At 40.6% G+C, this 19,764-nt stretch overlaps 1 protein-coding gene across 1 annotated transcript; it reads right to left on the minus strand.

Annotated features, from left to right (window-relative positions):
* Positions 1-507: 507 nt before the first annotated feature.
* Positions 508-17,633, minus strand: usp7 (ubiquitin specific peptidase 7 (herpes virus-associated)). Its single transcript, XM_008330133.3, has 31 exons — positions 17,392-17,633; positions 13,976-14,080; positions 13,588-13,786; positions 12,311-12,449; positions 12,119-12,207; positions 11,927-12,035; positions 11,440-11,570; positions 11,285-11,339; positions 11,120-11,200; positions 10,908-10,998; positions 10,612-10,694; positions 10,399-10,508; positions 9,814-9,970; positions 8,968-9,112; positions 8,743-8,873; positions 8,289-8,423; positions 7,969-8,070; positions 7,756-7,861; positions 7,531-7,623; positions 7,357-7,430; positions 7,098-7,198; positions 6,745-6,898; positions 6,588-6,655; positions 6,077-6,185; positions 5,294-5,371; positions 5,068-5,168; positions 4,440-4,539; positions 3,969-4,088; positions 3,645-3,716; positions 3,414-3,504; positions 508-2,391 (listed from the first exon to the last, which is right to left on the minus strand). The coding sequence occupies exons 1-31, from the start codon at positions 17,486-17,488 to the stop codon at positions 2,285-2,287; spliced, it is 3,333 nt and encodes a 1,110-aa protein (XP_008328355.1). The 5' UTR covers positions 17,489-17,633; the 3' UTR covers positions 508-2,284.
* Positions 17,634-19,764: the final 2,131 nt, after the last annotated feature.

Here is a 19,764-nt window from a genome sequence, read left to right on the forward strand (position 1 = left end):
TCACATCATGTACAGATTGTGGATTCTTAGACCCAGTCACTTAGTACTGTAACAATACTGTAAGGACAACTGAAGGAAATTGATTGTGGATTCTTAGACCCAGTCACTTTGTGCTGTAACAGTACTGTGAGGACAACTGAAGAAAAATTCACGCAACTGTTCACACTCACATTCACACCACCGATCAATTCATAACGCAGTTAATTCACAAGCCGTCCAAGCCAGGACACAAGCTGTTAAACGCAAGTCGTCCAACTATTGGTTATTTTCTAAATGCTTCGTGTTAGCTAAAAGTTAGGAAAAATGGAATCAATCAAACGTTAGCGGAGAAAATGCTAAAAGTTAGCTAAATGTTAGCCAGGATTTGGGTAACAGGTATTGGAATCAACTAAGAGTTATCTGGTCTTTTCCACCTTTCTGTTCAGCTTTTAGAACATCGACTAAACAGAAGTCCTCGGTCTCTTCACCTGCGTTCACTCGTGTGGACAAGCAGCCAGGATCGATGGGTTTGTTTTTATAGAAAATTTTATTCAACATACATTTTTCCAGCAAAAAGGCAATATACAGGAATAGTTGTCATATGCTGCTGCTACACTGAGGATTTTTAAACTGGAAACCATCAAATTAAGGTGTGATTCTGCAGGTCATCATCGTACTGCACTTATTTTTTTTTTCATCAAGACAAAACCAATGCAGTTAGTTTTTTTTAAAAAGAAAAAATATTGTAACAGAAAAAAAATCATCATCATCCATGGTACATCAGGAACGCAAAGTAAAGAAAAAAAAAAAACCTACACACAAGAAATATGAACACCTGGCTCCTTCTGTACCCAACAACAAAGGCGTGTTTCTCTTTAATTTTACACGTTCATATTTTTAAATATACAATTCTTAAATGTTGTCTTTACAGAGCCAGCCATAGCCATGAGGAGAGCGTTTCATCGCCGCTTCCAAAAGAAAACAAAGAAATAAAAATTCATCGGGCTTAAAGTGTTTCTTACAATGCTGGTTTTGTCTCTACACAATCCTCACAAATGTGGGCTCTAAGTGTCTGCAGCTCCCTAACCAAGCACAACGCAGCAGTTACCACTTCCAACCACATGGGGACTAACGACTGAACCGGGAGATTAAGGGGGAAGTTTGTGTTCAGAGGAATGACTGAGAAAAACAACTGCCCCCACAAATAAAAAAAATAAAAAATTAAAGGTCAAGTGAGTTAATGTTTGAAGTCAAATCCACAGCCACCGTGTTTTTCTGCCCGTCCTGAGGAACCTCTGACATTAAGTGCCAACGTGCAGGATGAAATACAGACAAATTTCCTTAGTTTTCCGTTTATTTTTAGACAGATTGTTCGAACTTTTACTTTACAGAAAAAAAAAAAAAGTTTTGCAAAAGAAAAAAAAAACCTAGGAAAGTAACAAAAAAACTTGTGTAACGTGTAAACTTTTCAAACCCTTATTTCTGTAGCTAAAGGAAGGGAGCAGAAATAGCAGAGAACCAAATCAGGCTCTCAGAAGCGTTAGGAGGGACGTCAGTTTGCAGAATCACAACCAGCGCTTCCCTCAAAGTTTCTTTTTTTTTTTCTTTTTTCCTGTCAGGTTTTTGCCAAGACCTTTCCATCAGACTCTACACACAGCGGCACCACTCGTAAAACCAACGTGATGATGATGAGGGTGGGGGTGACAATGGAGGACGGGGAGAGGGGGACGGGGAGGGACGGGGGGGGCAAAGAAAGTTCATTATATTCGTGCGTACTTCTATCCTATTTGTCATCTATTAAAACCCAATCATTTCTCCGACTTCCAGACGGACAAGGAAAAAAAAAATTCTATACGGCAATCGACACGTAGAAAAGCCAGAAAACCACCCAAACAAAGGGAGAGACAACTCAAGAATTAAATAAACAACAAACTAAACAGTCAGGAGGTGGTGGTTGGTGCAGTTTATTTTGTGGTTGAAGAATAATCCATCAGTTGCAGCAAGATCCATATCGCTGAAGACAGTGCCGGTGTAGAGCTGTAGAGGTGTCCAGGCAGGGTGTTAAAAGTGATGAGCACACAAACACACGCGCACACACACCCAAACCCGGGCATACATACATACATACATACATATGAGCGCACGCACGCACACACATGACCAGAGGCTCTCGCACACGGTTGGTTACAGTCTGTGGTTATCGTGTGTTACAGAGGGTCGGAGGAAGGCGGAGCAACAGGAGCAGAAGGAGGTGGACGAAGTGGAGGAGGAGGAGGAGGAGGTCACAGAGGAAGGGCGCGCTGCTTTAGTTGTGGATCTTGATTGCTTTCTCCAGGTAGGTGTAGCGACCTCTCTTTGGAGCTTTGTTGAAATGATCCAACCCAAGCCAGGGGCGCGGGTGGGACATGTTACCTGGGAGAGGGCAGAGTGGTCAGCAACGGGTACCGTTTATTTCCCCGACGACGTGCTTTGAATATAAGTATTAATAATAAAGCAAAGTATGATTAATTACATCTGAGGTTTTTATCACCTCAAAGAGAGACATTTGTCTGGTCTCTCTCTGCACACAAAAAAATAAAACGGTTTCTTGAAGTATTTTTTACTTATGTATGTTATTTACACTGCACTCATGGGAAAAAAAAATAAAAGAGTTTCTGTGAGCCACGGAGCTAAACAATATCGTTGTCAGTTGATAATGTTAGCAATAAATAAAAACGATCGTTCCGGTCAAATACAAAGACAACAAAGAAAACATGTCTGTCTGACCTGACTTCAGCTGCTGCTGCAGTTCCTGTGGAGCACAGAGCTGATGGATCTGCAGCGCGCTCCCGTCCGCTCAGCCTTTAATATTCTCTTGACTTAAACGTGCCAGATGTCGCACTGATGTTTATTCACGGAAGTGGACTTTTGATAAATAACGCTTTTAGAAAAAACACCACCGCGCATCTGTGGTGCAATTAATATGGCAGAAAAGTCAACCCTTTTTATTTGGTCACATGTTGAACCAATAAGATTGATCGTGGTGAATTTCAAATGAGAGACCATAACACCGACGCAACCGACCTTATGACATCATATTGGAGTCTGATGACATCACACAGACAAAAATATTGCAGCCCAGATAAAGCAGAGACATTAGAGTGAACGATGTAAGTATGTGACTCAGATGACATGGATCTGCCCGACCAATCATACAGAGTTTTGCATCAATCTTTTTGGAAACTCTGGCAACTCAAAGTTTCAGAAATGAAATTTAGATTTGAGGAAGAATTCAACATAAGAATTCGTGTTTTACTTTACCAACCCAGCAGTCAAATGAAAAGCCTGCTTTAAACACTGTTAATGATTCACTTCAAACTCCTCTTATATTTATCATGTATCTACTAACTGTTGTACCAGAGTGACCAGCAGGTGGAAGCGTGGAGGGTAAATACCTGGCTGTGGTTCAAAGTCCTTCAGGTTGACCTCATACTCGTCTTCAGTGATGTACTGATGTCGGCCCATCATTACAATCGCAAACTTAAACTGAGGAAAGAGCAGAACTTTGTGTCACTACATATAAAATAGGTGAAATGTTTACTGTTTATATATATTTACACCTTAAAGAGTGATAATGTTTGAGTGTACTGAACGTTGCTCAGCCAAAACCCTAACACAACAAGTACCTTCTCAAATTCTTTCTCCTGAATGTCCAGCATCGTCTGGATCCTCCTCATCACCTCCCGAAAAGATTCGCCCTGCAGAGGAAGCAGAGGAGTCGCATGAGGGAAAAAAAATGTAGTTGCACACAGAACAAATAATGACCAGTGATAAAATTGTACTGACTCAAATGTTTTCAAAAATAGATCAGCACATTTAAATTCTGAAATTGGAAGAGTTACTCCATAAAAAGTAATAGAACTGAGATTGTAACTGGACTTGAATTTAACATTGTTTCATACAATAATACACACAAACTAATAAAAAAGAAAACATCAATAACCACGCACCTGTCTAATCTTTAGCAAAAACGGGATCCCAAAGGTTCCAAAAACTTCTTTGTGGAAGTGAGCGACTGGAATAAGCATTTCACTGTCCTTATCCAAGTCCACCTGGTCCAACGGAATCTCCTGTGTAACAGAAGTGAACAGGACAAACAGGAGAAGTTCAGATCACTGACAACTACAGATGTGAGTTTAACTCAACACAATGTTAGTCACTGTGATTCTACTCGACTCCGCAGTTCATTTTTACGCAGTTACAGTCACGACACGTTTACATTTGTTATAAAAAAAATGTAGAATTATGAAGTGAACAGGACAAACAGGAGAAGTTAGGATCAAAATAGTGGGTTGAAATGTAATTGTTTTGAAGAATTAGTGACCGCATGTAGATAAAACACAAAAGAAAAGTTAAGGTGGAGGTGGAAAATGACTGGCACTGAGGCTCAAACATAGTGAAGGCTTCACACACACACTTGCCTCTATTCTGAAGGTGCGGCTGGCAGCCGGAGATAAACATTCTAGCAGCTCGTCCTCCTGGTGAACCCCAATGATTTTATAGCTTACTATCTCTAACAGCCTGAAGGAGCAAAGAGAGAGAGAGAGAGTGAGGGGACAGATAAGGATAACTGACACCTATCAGTGTCATAAAATTGCATTTTTATTATAATTAAGTTGATTTAATCACAAAGAAAAAGACACAAGAAGTTAATGTTAAAACTAATCATTGTAAAAGATTCGAAAGTAATAAAAACCCTGAGGTGTAATTATGAAAACAAAATCATAATCAGTGCATAAAACAGACATTGTTATACAAAATATATATATATAAAATTAGTGATAAATTCAATTATTTGATCATAAAAAGGGAGTGACTTGTGAACAAATACACTACAGCAGTCAGATAGTGCATTCTATTTCCCCACCACATGAGGGCAGTGTGACAAGTGATGCCCATTGGATGACATCAACCTGAAAAATCTCTTGGTGACTACACATTTTGCGATTTCAATCCACAACCATGGCATGATGTGAGGAATCTCTACTGAAAAAAAAAACAAAAACTAAACAACACACGGTGGTGTCAGTGTCGTGTCTGTGGTCATACCTGAGTTTCTCAGAGCCTTTTTCAGACAGCTCTACTGCCTTTTTACATTCTTCCAACAGGTCTCTCACACAGCCGTGTTTGTCAGGATAGAGGGTGATTTCCTGCAGCACAGACACAAACGGCACAGACGCACGTCTCTGTTAGATTACCAACCAATTCGCACATTTCATCCGCGGGTTTACGCCACGATTTACAAACTCGGCTGGGATAGTTGTGTGAAGCTCACCTCCTCTCTGAACTGGCTGTTGAGCCATATGGATTTAAAACTCCTCCTGTTCTCAAAGTCAGTTATTTTCATCTTTAACTGCAAAGGAAAGAGACGAGAAGAATTGGATGAAACGAGTGCGACTGAATGTGTGAAACAGACACTGTTCACGATGAACGGGAGTTTCTGTGAGGTTTCTTTTTCAACAGAGCAAAATGCAGAAATATAGGAAACAAAACAATGTCATACAGTGAATCAGTGATTATAAAATATAATAAAATATTCTACATTAACAGTGATCGTCCTGAAATACAACACAATGATCATCTAGTTATGAATTATATCTTACAAAGCACAGTTTCCGCCAGTACTTTTTTTTTTTTTTTTTAGCCACATCAGAAGCAGCAGGTCATCTAGCCCCAGCCCCCACCCCGTTCCCACCACCTCTGCTGTTAAAGTCTGTCTATTTCTGTCACTTGTCTTATGGGTTAATGAGAGATAGAGAGACACAGACAAATGAAAGACCGAGAGAGAGAGAGATAAAGGGAAACTAAGCAGAAAACCAAAATGAAGCTGACTTCAGTAGAGAGCTCATTAGCTTAGCACTTAAACCTTATGAGATTTTAGCATTCTGGGCTATAACAACCTCCAACAACGTTCACTGACCAGCCAATGTTCATGTAATAAAAATTTTAAAAAATCTGAAAATACTTCAGGAGCAAATGTCACAGGATAAGAAGCTAAACATCACAGCCTGTTTTTAGGGGTCGGGGGTAAATGTGTAAACAAAGAATGGCCATGAACCTGTTGGTAGTAGAGTTTCTTGGGTTGTCTCGGCTTAAAGAACTGCAGGAGATCCCTCAGTGTTCCCTCATAGTTGTGTCTGAGAGGATTCCCTGGACCATCCCTGTACCTGGCCACCACACCACAAGGCAGGGGGGAGGACGATGAAGGGAAGGAAAGACAGACGGCAGAAGAAGAGGACGGAAACACAAAGGGGAGAAGGACAGTGAGGAGGCACACAGGAGACAAAAAGAAGGAGGGAGAAGGAGCCAGAGACGGAGAAGTAAAGGAAAACAACAAACAGAGGTGGGGGGGACATGTTACTCAACATTTTTACTGACAAGTGCAGATGATCACAGCTTTTCAGTATTTCATTATTATCTACCCAGAAATGGGGTAAATAATAATTATAACAACAACAATAATAACTGATAAAAAACATTAGAAATGGGGTAAATACAACAACAACAACAACAACAACAACAAAGAGCGACAGCTGTGGATCTGTGTGTGGATGAGACAAGCTTCCTACCCCTGTGACTTGAAGAACTGCAGCAGCATTGGATCCGTGTTCAACCTCTGTGCTACCGTCTTGGCCACCTGTTCAACACACGTGATGATGGCGATGTTTACACATGACAGAACGGAAACTGGGCAGCTGTCAAATATAATCTGGAGCACATATCTACCTGAAAGTAGTTCATGCGGTTAGACAGTGTGACCACGAAGCCAGGGTCGTTGTGGATGGTCTTGTCACAGAATATGACGTCCACTCTGTGGTACAGATCGCGGAAATAGTCCTTCGCTGTGGGCAGCTCACTGCTGTCGTTCTCTGGGTCGTCCCTGCGTGACAGGTAAGAATAAGAGGTCGAGTCTTAACGCGCGTATTTGGTAATAACTCAATAAACTATGCTCAATAGAAGTTGATGTTTGATGTGCATTCTCTTTGTTTGTAATTTGATGGTTGCAACATTTTTAAAAAAATACTGCATCAACTCTTATTTCTTTCACACATATAAGGTACAAATGCAGACAAACTTACTTCTGGAAGACAATGATGTCCCCATCCATGAGCTCATCCAGGGCCTTGTCCAGAGAGACATCGTAGTCCTGTATGCGCTCCGTTAGATTGGGCTTTACTTCCTGTAACACAACGGGAAACAGGAAGATTACATTCTGTGTGCAGCCATCTGCAGACCCACAGGAGTTTATCAAACAAGAGCTTGTGTGTGAGATACGACGTGGGAGGTGAGTGGAGAGCTTGAAGGAGTGAGAATCAAATGTGTCAGAGTGAGTGGGACTGTAAATAGATNGATGTTACAGCTAGTTTCCTGCTGCAAGCCAGCTCCCTCACACATAACGGGCAGTAGGTCGCCTGGTGACACACACAGAGAAGGCACACAAATTCACAGATGTGCAAAAAAATAAATAAATCATTGTTGCTGCAGCCAGACACCGACTCTGCTGCTACTTACTTATTTTGCAGGATATAGGTGTGTAGATATGTCCACAATAATTTAAGCTTCTGGTTTTGGGGTCATACATCTTCAAGAACAACATGACATCATCTAGAAATAAAAAAAGAAAACATTAAGTATGAAATGAGGATGAAACAGCACTGAAAGTTCTCTCTACAGGAGGACGGCATTAAAGACCTGGCTTTGGGACATTAAGGAGGATGAACGTCACATCTGACTTACGATCTTTATCAAACTTGGGTAACGTGGCACCACTGGCTGCCAACTCTGGATCCACAGTCTCTAAAAATATTGTCCAGGGGTTTTCATTGTCACTCAAGTCGATCATCTGAAACATTCACAGTAAACAACAAGGTCACATGTTGAAACATGTTGAGAAAAGCATGCATTTCAAGTACACATCCAAATAAAAAAATCAGAGCAGGTGACACTCACAGACTTGCTGCAGTCTGCCTCGTAGTCGAGCATGGCAGGGCGCTTGGTACCATTGCTTCGAGCTTGCATGGGCCACAGTCTCATCTGGTCCTGTGGGAAACCCTGCGGCAAACGAGTCAATGAGTTTTTGTCCCAAAGTTACTTCAAGTATCATTTTCTCAAGTCATCATGACACACTGTCAACTGGAATTCAATCCACAACAGCAGTAGACAAAACCAGATCCGGTTTTTCTGGACACCATCTCTGTGTCACCACATCATTTATGACTTCTCACAATCTGTGGCAATGCACCAGTCTGCACAGTAGAAATGTTTCTCACCATTGTCTGGGAGAGGTTCTGCACAAACTCCTGCAGCGTGGAGCTCTTGAGTACTTTAAAGACCGTGTACTTGACTTTCTCCTCGTCGTACATGTCGTTGCCCTGATGACCACAGAACTGGTCTTCTGTCACCATCTGAAAACAGGACAGAAGTTAGTCACAAGGCTTTAGAAATGAGAATTGGAAGATAACATTTTAGAATTTTCTCAGGAGGAATTACTAGTTAGTCACAAGGCTTTAGAAATGAGAAATGGAACATAACTTTTTAGAATTTTCTCAGGAGGAATTATTATTATTACAATACTGTGTACTAATAGATAATTTGCCTTGTCAAATTGCAAAAGCATCTCACAGTACAATACTGTGTACTAATAGATAATTTACCTCATCAAATCGCAAAAACATCTCACAGATGTCCCTACATGTACTGAAATAAAACCCCCAGATTCCTCACCTGGACCTGCATGTAGAGATGAGCCTCTTGACGTTCCTTCCTCTTCTGGGCTTCTACCCGTTTCTCCTCCTGCAGACGCTCCACCAGCTGCTGAGGGATGTCCATGTCTGTCATGGGCTGAAGGACCTCGCCTACAGCACAACACACAAAACTCTAAAGTCAGGCATTGCTGCCAAATAAATCAATTATATGAATGACACACAGAGGGATGAAGACGTCACTTACTGAGCTTGGACTCCCGAATGTAGACCAACATGTAGGCGTTGGTACAGTGACGTACGGAGAGGTCATCGTCGTGTCCGCCGTAGTTGTGTTCTATGGCCTCCTCTTTGGTGCATCGCGACACCACGTCGTCGTCGAATTTACACCACTGTAACACAGGAGGAGAGTGAGACCAGGCATTAGGAGCATGGGAGGCAAGAGTAGGACAGATGAGGAGATCTTGACATGGTAGACATAACGCAAAGACAATGACATCAACGAAGACAGACAGACATCTGGATCTGCTTTGACCAAACTCACTTGCCTCATCCACCTCATGTCTACACTTAGTTTTTATCCTTTATATAATGAGCCCACAGTTGACCTTGCTGATACATTAATGCATGGTCACTGCTTCAGTAATTCAATAGACAAACAGAGGTCGTGCTGTTTTTTGTATTGGTGCTGTGACAGACTGGATCTCTACTTTAATAGCTTGAATCATTTAGAAATTCTAACACTGAAGCAGATGCTGTTAGTAAAGCCCATTTTTCTGTTTCTGAAAGACAAAATCTTTCAACTGTGTAATTCATTTAACTCTGGTTATATAAAACATTTGCCATTCAATGGGTTCAGTAAACACTAAAGCTACGTACGTTTTGTTCACCATCAGGTTAATGTAAAACATACAAAAAACATTTTTGTTTTACAATCTAGACTTTTATGCTACTTTCTATACATTTTCCTACAATCTTTCAACTGACTTGTATAAAAACCAACTCACAATAAAAACAACAGACAATTTCAACATCAATTTTTGTAATATGGAATAAAAAAAATTGTTCTCACTATTGGTTCCTTGACACTCACTTTGCCGTCTCCTTTGGGATTAAGATAGACGACGTAGTGACCGCCATGGTTGTCGCCGCTGTGGACCAGCACTGCGTGCAGGATGTAGTTGGCTGGATCCTTGGAGTCAGGCTTCTGGAGAAACTCATCCAGAGGTAACTGATCTGGAAACTCAAATCTAATGAAAAAAAGAGGCAGTGGGTGGAGGGGGAGGAGAGAGGAGACAGATATGAAGATCAGAAGACGCAGCGGTGAAATAAAAAGTAAATTATCTTCATTATGTATTCTGGTTGTGTGTGTTCTGAAAATGTCACCGTCTCCATGGATTGTAAAAACACTATTTAACTCCTGTTAAGATGATAGAGCCTGAGGGAAATTCCCAGTGACCCACATTTCTGAGCAAGAAGTACCAAAGTACCAGATGACTGAAGTTCTGTTTCCCAAAATAGACATGTTGATCTATGTCATAATGAACCAAACTTTTTTTAAACACTCAAGTACTGCAGTTGGTACAGCATGTCACATAAGTTTCCATCATGTTTGGACACCAAGTCAAATCAACACAGCTCTAATGTCTTTTGAAATACAAGGTCTGAAACATTTTACCTGTCATTAATCTTGATGTTTTGGTCTGTCTGAGGGTCATACATGAACCTCATCAACTGCAGGTGAAGGATAGGAGGAAAAGTGAGGAACTTGACTCCCTTTTCAGCCTCCTGTGGTGCAAACAAAGATGCGTCAGAATATCTAGTATACATTAAAAAAAAAACAAAAAAAAACAGCTCAATAAAATATTAGAGGGGAAACAAAGGCCCTCACCTGTAGACCGTGCTCCCCTGCATCATATTTGTTGTCTCCGTCTAACTGTTCGGTAGCCACATAATCTTTGAATGACTCAAAAACTGGGGTGAAAAAAGCAAAAAAAACACAAATGTGGTGTAAAAGATATAGACTTGTAATTTGTTGTCTCCGTCTAACTGTTCGGTTGCCACATAATCTTTGAATGACTCGAAAACTGGGGTGGAAAAAGCAAAAAAACACAAATGTGGTGTAAAGGATATAGACTCGCATGTCACTGTGGTACCATTACTGTCCATGAGAGCGTTTCTACTCACTGTTCTTCTTTCCTTTTATGCTTAGCTGGATGTCGTAGTAGTCCTCTATCCGCTCTGACCGGTAGTCCACATGTTTACACTGAATATATGACTGCAAAGTGACAACACACACACAAATGTCAGATGAAATGGAAATGAATCCTTTGCTTTAACAGTCAGCAATTTCCTTAACTTTATTTAGTGAGTGAGCATAAAAAGGCTGGACTACATACCACCATCTTTCCCCTGAAGAGCTTAGGTATGGTTCCTTCTACACAAGTGCCTTTCATTTTATTTTCCACATTGTCCAGGAGCTGAAAAATTACAAACACACACGTCAGTTACTCAGAGTCTTTACTACCACAGACATTGACAGTTGAATTTTATCCTCCACTCACCACTCTGCACAGCTCCTGTACATCGTGTTGCATGAAGCTATCTAGTGTTTCCCACCTTCACAAAGAACATACAAAAAAATACTAGGGGTGTAAGAAAATATTGTGACATTGAAATACTGCAATATTACAACGTACCAACCAAAGATAAAACTTACCCAAAAGACTTGGTTAATTTCTTGGTGCCGACAGGTTTGTCGCTGTGTTGCAGCTCATAGAAAACCCTCTGCAGTGCCAGTGGAACACTTTTGGACGAGTCATCTCCCTCTGTGGGCATCATGTACACCGCCTGCATGGATTGACACGCATAAATATTATAATATGATGATGTAATACTGATTTTACTGATGTTTAATCCACATTTTCAGGTGTTCTTAAAAAGGAGACAGAACAGGGCAATTTGGTATTCTGACAACATATACTGACATACTTCAATTAGTAGAAATTCAAGTTCAGAATGTGGACAAAGATAAACAGTTGCAGGATAGGCACACAGTCAAGAATCATTTCATCAACTTTTAAAATCTTAGAGGTGCAACTGGAGTTGCTTGGACTCTTGATGAGATAAAAAAAAAGTCCTGTAGCACACATAAATGTATAAACACGAGAAGAAAATATTTCTGAGACACAAAGACAGACACCTACCCGCCGTAGCTGGTTGGTGAAGAAAAGTGTCTGCAGCAGGCTATTCATGTAGCATGTTGCCCCCTGGTTCTTCAAACCAACATAGCCTGTGTGTTTCTTAGAGTCCCAGCTGTTTATAAAGAAAGTCATGGATTTAAAAAAAAGAAAGAAAAAAATAAATCACAAATAAAAATCACAATAAAAATGACTTACGCGACTCCATGTGGGGCGTCAGCCTGGACATAGACTTCGAAAATAACTTTGTCATCATCGACGAAGCCTCTCTCTGGATCAGTCACATCCTGGAAAACAGAGCAAAATTATTGATATAAAAAGGAAACATTTAATGTATTTTTATTTATGAAAATCATTATAAAAACAAACAATACATATTTTTTTACTTACAGTCCAGGACATGAAGTTGGAGAAACCCCAGTCGTTCTCTTTGTGAAAGAACAGGTGACTGATCCTGCGGCTGAAAGATTTTTCATCGTCTTTGTAGTTGATGATCTTAAGCATGGCCTGAGCATGACAAGACCATGACCTGTAATGGGAGAATCAGTTAGTTTCCACTTGCTGCAGGGACTCTTCCAACACAAGAGTAAGATCAAACATTCCGTTTTACAAAACAGACTCTGAAAATTGTAGCCAGTGCATCAGCAACACCTTTTTAATGCCACCACCTCATGCATCTTAAGCAGGTATTATAGCAGTAGTGTATTATTCATGAAATATGGATCATGTTGATGCTCATCAGATGTGACCCACTTGCAGAGGTCACTGACACAGGATTTGAAGGCTGAAACAACTTCAAATGAAATCATTTTTCTTATCTGTATCCTTTTCTCTTGCAAGATATAAATAGTGGAAATATAATAGTCATGCAGTTAACATTACACTGACCAGGCTTTAAAAATTGATTTTTATTGGTTAGTTATCATTTTGGGGGGAGTTTTTGGATAGCCCACTCTTAACCAACTGAAAATCACACGAATGGATGTAAGGGATAACTAAGCCAAGGTTTTTTAACAGTGACAGCGAATGCATTTCATCAAAGTGTAATTTACAAAAATGTATCCAGTTACTGTTGGTTCTATTTATTTTTGTCAAGGTATAAATCAGCAAAAAAAGGCTCTCAGCATATACAAGGCAGTGTATTAAGCGACAGAAGACAGCGACAGACAGAGGGGTATTTTTACATAAAACACTGCATGCGGCTTATGACACAATCTTGGTAAAACTAAATGACATTTCCCAAAAGCCACAACACAAAAACTCACAGCTGGTTGACGGTCTAATGAGCAGTCTATTGTTCTGCTAATGATGCTTCAGATGATGTTTGATAACATCTAAACACTTTGAGGAATGAACCATCACAATCTCCTAGGCTGTGTGCCCTAATCAGAATTCAACCACATACTCAACATTTTTTTAACAAAACTTTACCAGTGAAGAGTAATGGTCTTGATGTACGTTGAACCACATATTCTGGTTATTTATTAGCCCACTTGTCTAAATTAAAATTTCAGACTCTCTTGAGTCTTTGTGGTTTTCTGGATTCTCCGTTTTCTTTAAAATTTGATCCAAATATTTAGGGCATGTTTGTGTAGTTTTTAGAGGGCTCACTAATTCTAATGGTTATAAAACCCACCAAACCGCTTGACCCAAACCAGGACACTTACGTGGAGTCTGATTCTGCGTTACACTGTAGGAAGAAGCCCACACTCTTCTGATGCGGTCGGTCTGGATAGAAGCGTGGCATCACCATGATCTTCCATGGAAGGTTCCGGACAAAGCAGGACGGGCTTAGCACAGACTCGCTCAGGCGGCTGAAACGTTCCACAACAAACCGGAAGGTGGCCTCTGACCGCCAGCTTGTGTCTGTAGAAATATGACGGAATAAAAAAATAGAATTTTGTTGTCAATCTTGCATCAATGAAACATAAAAAGGGCAAAATACATGATTATTTATATTATCTTAAAATCTTTATTTATTCTGACAATTTCATGTTCAGCACAAGATTCAAAGAAAGAAAAGATGATGTGTCCGTTTGTGCGCATCCTACACACCATCCTCCATGTCCTCCTCTGTGTTGTTGTGTCCATCTGCGATGGCCATGTTACCATTGATCACTGGATTGGCTGGAATTCTTGGAGGATCGTCTGTGTCCCCAGCTAAAAGAGATGGACAACAATGTGATAAGACTGGATGATTTTAGTGCAGATAACAGGATAGAGAACCTTTATGGTTAATTTAATGACCGACCAAAGTCTCTGCTTATATATGTGCACGTTGTAGCAATTTGGAAACCAACAGAAATCTCAGGAAATTTACAACTCATAGCTAAGATTTCTGACATAAAACAACCATCTAAACCAAACATGCTTAATCCATTAAGGTTGCGTTGCATACGCTTTTGTTGAGAAAGGTAGATTATAGGGTGTGATTAATGAGGTTTTTTGTTGTCTTATTTTTCTGTTAATTGACTTTGTGGTTTTAATCACAACTTTAACAGTTATCTTGGCCAAAACAGCAGAGGTGAAGACTGGGTTTCTGCTATATAACTACTGCATCCATCTTTCTCTTCTTTATTGTTTCTGGGGAAACCCTGCTGAGACAGCATGACAAGTCCTCTGCCCAAATCTGTGTGTCAGATTGAGGGCAACACTGCAGTCAGCTAAATAGTTACGGACACATTGCAGGTCTGAGCTGCAAGTCATCAGAGAACAACATCAGCCAAACAAGACACATCTTGTTTATCTGCGAACAATGAAAGCATCCTGACAGGTTTTATCAAACATGTATTATAATAGAATTGGACTAGGATGTTTGATTTTGGCTGTGATGCTCAAACTGCACTGGTAGGAATACTGTATTTGATGTTTCTGTGTCATCACTGTGCTGATGGTAAGTGACTTTGGTGTCCAGTGCCCTGGAACACTGCCCTCGATTCCCAAAGTAGATTACATCCTGTTAATATGCCCTGCCTGTCAATTCTATAATAACTTGTTATCCCACACAATTCATTGGCCTGCTAATAAGTCATTTACTGGAAACAAAATAAGCTGTTATGTCAAACATGAACTTGTTTACCATGGAAAACAGCAGCCACAACATCCCCTGGTCATTTCAATAAGGCCGTTACTCTTAAAATGTGCGTGACAATGATAATTTGTCATAAAACTACTCAAAACAATGTCCCAAAATGAACTTATTTCGGGCAGTTTAACCTAAATGAATAATAAATAACCTTTAGACTAGATTGAAACAATTTAGCTAATCCTGGACCATATGTATCATAAAATAAAGAAGGTTAAGATTGCTCTTTACAGTAAACAGTTTTCTACTGTCCTCACTAGACAGATATACACGTGACACAGCAACCGTCAAAAATGGCAAACATTGTCATTATCAAATTAAACTTTGACAGTGACAACCGGATTAACGTGTAAAAATATCGCACCCCATGTAATAAAGAAACTATTTTGTTTTGTTTTTTTTTGGTCTGCGAGTTTCTTTATTCATTTAGGAAAATTAGTTTGTTGTGTCAACTTGTATTCAGTGTCCTTTGGAGTCTGCAGTACAGTGGGAGAGAACCCAAGAGCGATGAGCTTGCAAATCGAGCGACTCTGCTGAGCACACCTGCTACTACTAAGACCAGTAAAAAAAACGGTTTACCGAATCCTCAAAATGGTATCTCGGGCTGTTTTTAATCTTATTTTTTCTAATAAATATCGAAAAACATTATATAACGATGAATAGCAAGTATGTTGCCATACAATGTTTATGTGGACAGATAAAAATCACCAGTACTGAATGACGCAGTGATGCTGAGGGATCCCACACGCCTCTGCTCACTCTAAAGTTGATTATAGTATAAACTCTCTTTAAAGCCTATTTGGGAGTTGTTATGGTTGGTTTGAGAACGTCAACGGGAGCGGCCCGGACCCACAAATCGGGCAAACAAAAACACGGATCATTAAAAATGGCGAGCCCCATGCCGTTTGGTTTTCCATACAATGAAGCAGCAAATCCCCGCGCTGTTGCCGTTGCTGCACGGGCCCTTGCTTTACTGCAGCGGTGACTACCGTTACTCGGCGGCAGTGCCAAACTGTTCCTATTATACGCTGCAAAATGTCAGTACATAAACGAATAATTAATAACCCGGTTATGCTGGATGTGGTGTAAGGAATAGTAACATTCTGCATTTCAATTACTTGTATCGTTATAGCGGAGTGAGTCAAGCAAAACTGCACTGACGCATCTGCGTTAGCAATTTAGCCGCTAGCCAGTCATCTGCAGGCCCGTCACTAGCAGCATTAGCTAAAGCCGCCAGCCCGTTGACAAAACATATTTAACACTTGGGAGTAAACCTGATACGGAAAAATGCCCTTTGGTGATATAGTGGTAAAAACACGTCGATATCAGGCTATCTGCATGTTAAAAACCTAAAAGTTTTAGTAGCAGCATGATAGATGGTTGCAAAATACAAGCCACCATTTTGATAAGCCACACACCCCCTCTGCTAGCGTTAGCCTGAGCAGCTAACTAGCGCGCTACCGTGCAATGAAACGGAACAGCGTAAGATTCTGAGCTAAATGACGGTCTCACAATTAGCTGCACAGTTAGCAGTGATAGTCAAGTTAAACCTAGTAAAAGAATGGATAACAATGACAATTACTATGCACTGCCCTTCTGATGTAACCAATATTAACTTGGCATTTTCAGGCCTTGTAATTATCTGACAAATTGTGCTTTTGTAGGCCCACGATACATTTACAAGAACAGAACCCTGGAAACATCCCAAAGAGGCTCCCGTGAAGTCACTACTATTGATCTTCATTTTAGTGTTGGTATTGATAATCATAGGTAAACACTAACATCATTGGGTATTTATGATTTTATAACATTTAACTATCATTGTTGACATTTGCTAATACCTACCAAAAGCTCAGTTTAATCAACATGGTAAGATTTATTTACCTAGTGATGGATCCAATATATCCATGTATGTCAAAAAACAGCGCCAACTTAAAAACCTATGGATTCGATCTGTGGTCTTGTTGCACCAAGGGGACACTAAGCTGTGATTTGGCAAACTGCATTTGAGAACTTGTTATAGCAGACGCACCATAACAATGTGTATGCAGACAATCAGCGGCCGATAGAAATGAGCGTGCCAGTAGCACATCCCCTCAAAGCTTGGATAAAGAAATTGCTTTTTGGATCAAATACACGCATCAATCATACAATGGGGGGAATGCGAAATATGTGCGTTTATGATGCAAAATGGGGTCAGCGCCACACAAATATACTGCAACGGGCGCACATTCAGCAAAAAGCAGCCGGCTATCTTGGGTAGCTTGGGGCCTTGATGTTTACTTCATTCGCGCGACTCAACTTACACAAATGTATTTTACCCACAGCTGCAAATAGTGACATCAAAGTAAAACATGTCATGGCCTTTGTTGTCACCATAACTTACCTTCCATCTCCATGTCTTCTGGTTCGCTGAGCTGCTGCTCGCCGGCTTTCTGCTGCTGCTGCTGTTGTTGCTGCGTGTGGTGATGGTGGTGGTTCATGTTGGCAGCTGTCGTCGTGGTTGAGATGCGCTGCTCCTTGCTATCTCTGTCACCCTCGACCTTGTCCAGGATCGGCTCTATGGGGAACCGGGTTCTGGACTGCTGGTGAGGTGTGGTAGGATGCGGAGGAGGGGTAGACAGGTCGAGCCTAGGCGGCCGGGCCTGCTCTGTCGCGACCTCGGCCTTGTCCGCTGTCAGCGCCGGGGAGTGAGGAGGGGAGGTCGGCGGGGGAGCGGGTAGAGAAACGCGGACGTATTTGCTCGCTATTCGCCCAATCTCGGCGCCTTTGGTGGGTGCGAGTCGCTGGCTGACGGCGAAGGTGGGGTGGACAGAACGGGGCTCCGGAGGGAGGCCCAGCTAAATTAGTCAAATCAATCCGGCTTTACCCCGGGAAATGTGGGGCAATAAGACGAGCCTCAGCGCAACCTGCACCACTACGAACAAATGCTCTGTTTATAGTTAGCGTAAGGCTACCTGACACTGGGCAGCCAGCGGGTTATAAAGGTACAACAACAATGAAAACAAAGGCTCATTTGCAATAGACACGCTCAACAACTTTCCCTGCGATATCCCCAGTCCGTGTGCTCCTCCGATTGTCCCTCGTCTGGGGGAGAGCGGAGGAAAAACCTATCCATTCAAACCAGTTTCCAATACGGAATAGTGTTAATTTGGAAGTTAGCGGAGACTGAGTTGCCACGGCCAGACATGAAACAGCGTCCCTTTAAAGCGTCCCTAAAACGGTAAACAACTATACGTGGTACCTCGCTGCATTTCCAGCTGCGCCTCCGTGTTTCTTGTGAGGAATGTGCCCGGTCATACAGTGTTAGCCTGGGCCGTGTAGCTCTCAGCCCGCTCCTCCCGTGCGCTGTGATGTGTTGAGTCTGAAGTAAATCTCAAAATGGCGGTCGCGCTCTTCTCTGAAATGTCACATCCGCATGGTGATCCAAACACTGGCCCATCCCCGGCCAGGTTCACATCCATGCTAATGCACTACGATCAAACCTGTGCTTCTGAAACTTGTTTTATAACCGCATTAATTGAAAATTATAATATATGACACAGGGCCAGATGTAATGCAACTGCATATAGCAATCGGTGTTTTACAGTCACCAGCAAAAATCGTTGTCATTGTCAGATGACAATACATAAAAAGTAAACGAGTCATATTCATAAAAACAATAATATATTATTATTTAAAGCGCTTCAATATAATGACATTCATAATATAAAAATCACAAAATTAACATTTCAATGAACCAATGATAAGCAATTAAAATACTTTTTAACTGAAAACACAACCATAATAAAGTATTTTTTTGTTTTATAAAAACAGTAGTTATAAAAAGCTATATGTTTTCATCTCATTAGTGACTTTATTGAATGCATTCTATTGATTCGTGGCTGATAACTGTGTAAAAACAATGTCCCTTTTGATACCCAAGGTTTTATTTATATAGTGAATAGTTCACAAAGTCACATTTTGCCCACAGAAAAAACCCCAACTTGATACCTTTCGTGTTTGGATGACACCTGAGGGCTTTCATTATAACATTAGGGTCACACCGTACAATAACAGCTAAAACTTTATTACTGGTCATAATCTTAGTCTCATTTACACACTTTACGCGGTTGTATGCACACTATTCGCTGCACGCACCTCATGTCCTTTCCTGCGCTACAATTAACACTGCTTCTATACACACACATTTTTTATACTGTTTATCTGTACATTTTATACTTGGGGCATATCTTTCTATATATTTTACCAATGCAGTTTATAGTGCTTACCTATACATTTTAAACATAACTTTTTACATTTTATTATACCATAACATGTCTATGTTGTGCTTCTTCTTACTTCAATTTGTCTCAGTAGTAGCATGGTATAAATGTATTGTCAGTAAATAAAACGAATAATATTAACTCCTTTAGTCGATTGGGTTACAGAACGTTCTTAATTGTTTTCTTTCACAGGAGCACAACAATATATTTGTACAGTTCTACGGAAAGCAATTACTCTGCACTATAAATTGATCCCAAATATCAATTTCAAGTTGGAACTGACCAGCAATTTAAGGGATGTGGCAATTGAATGCAGCACATAGTAACCAGAGTTTAGAACTGTCGCCTGCTTGCAATTTAATGTTCAATGGCAATATTTAATCTTTAAATTTTTTACAATGTCTACACAAAGCACTATCTATCTTTTGAAGAGGTGTGATAATAGCAGAATGTAACACAAGTAATCTATATGGGGTTGTTTTGGCTTAGTGGTT

The sequence above is a fragment of the Cynoglossus semilaevis genome, chromosome 17 (genome assembly GCF_000523025.1).
Source record: "Cynoglossus semilaevis isolate Cse_v1.0 chromosome 17, Cse_v1.0, whole genome shotgun sequence".
In the NCBI taxonomy this organism is placed as follows: domain Eukaryota; kingdom Metazoa; phylum Chordata; class Actinopteri; order Pleuronectiformes; family Cynoglossidae; genus Cynoglossus; species Cynoglossus semilaevis.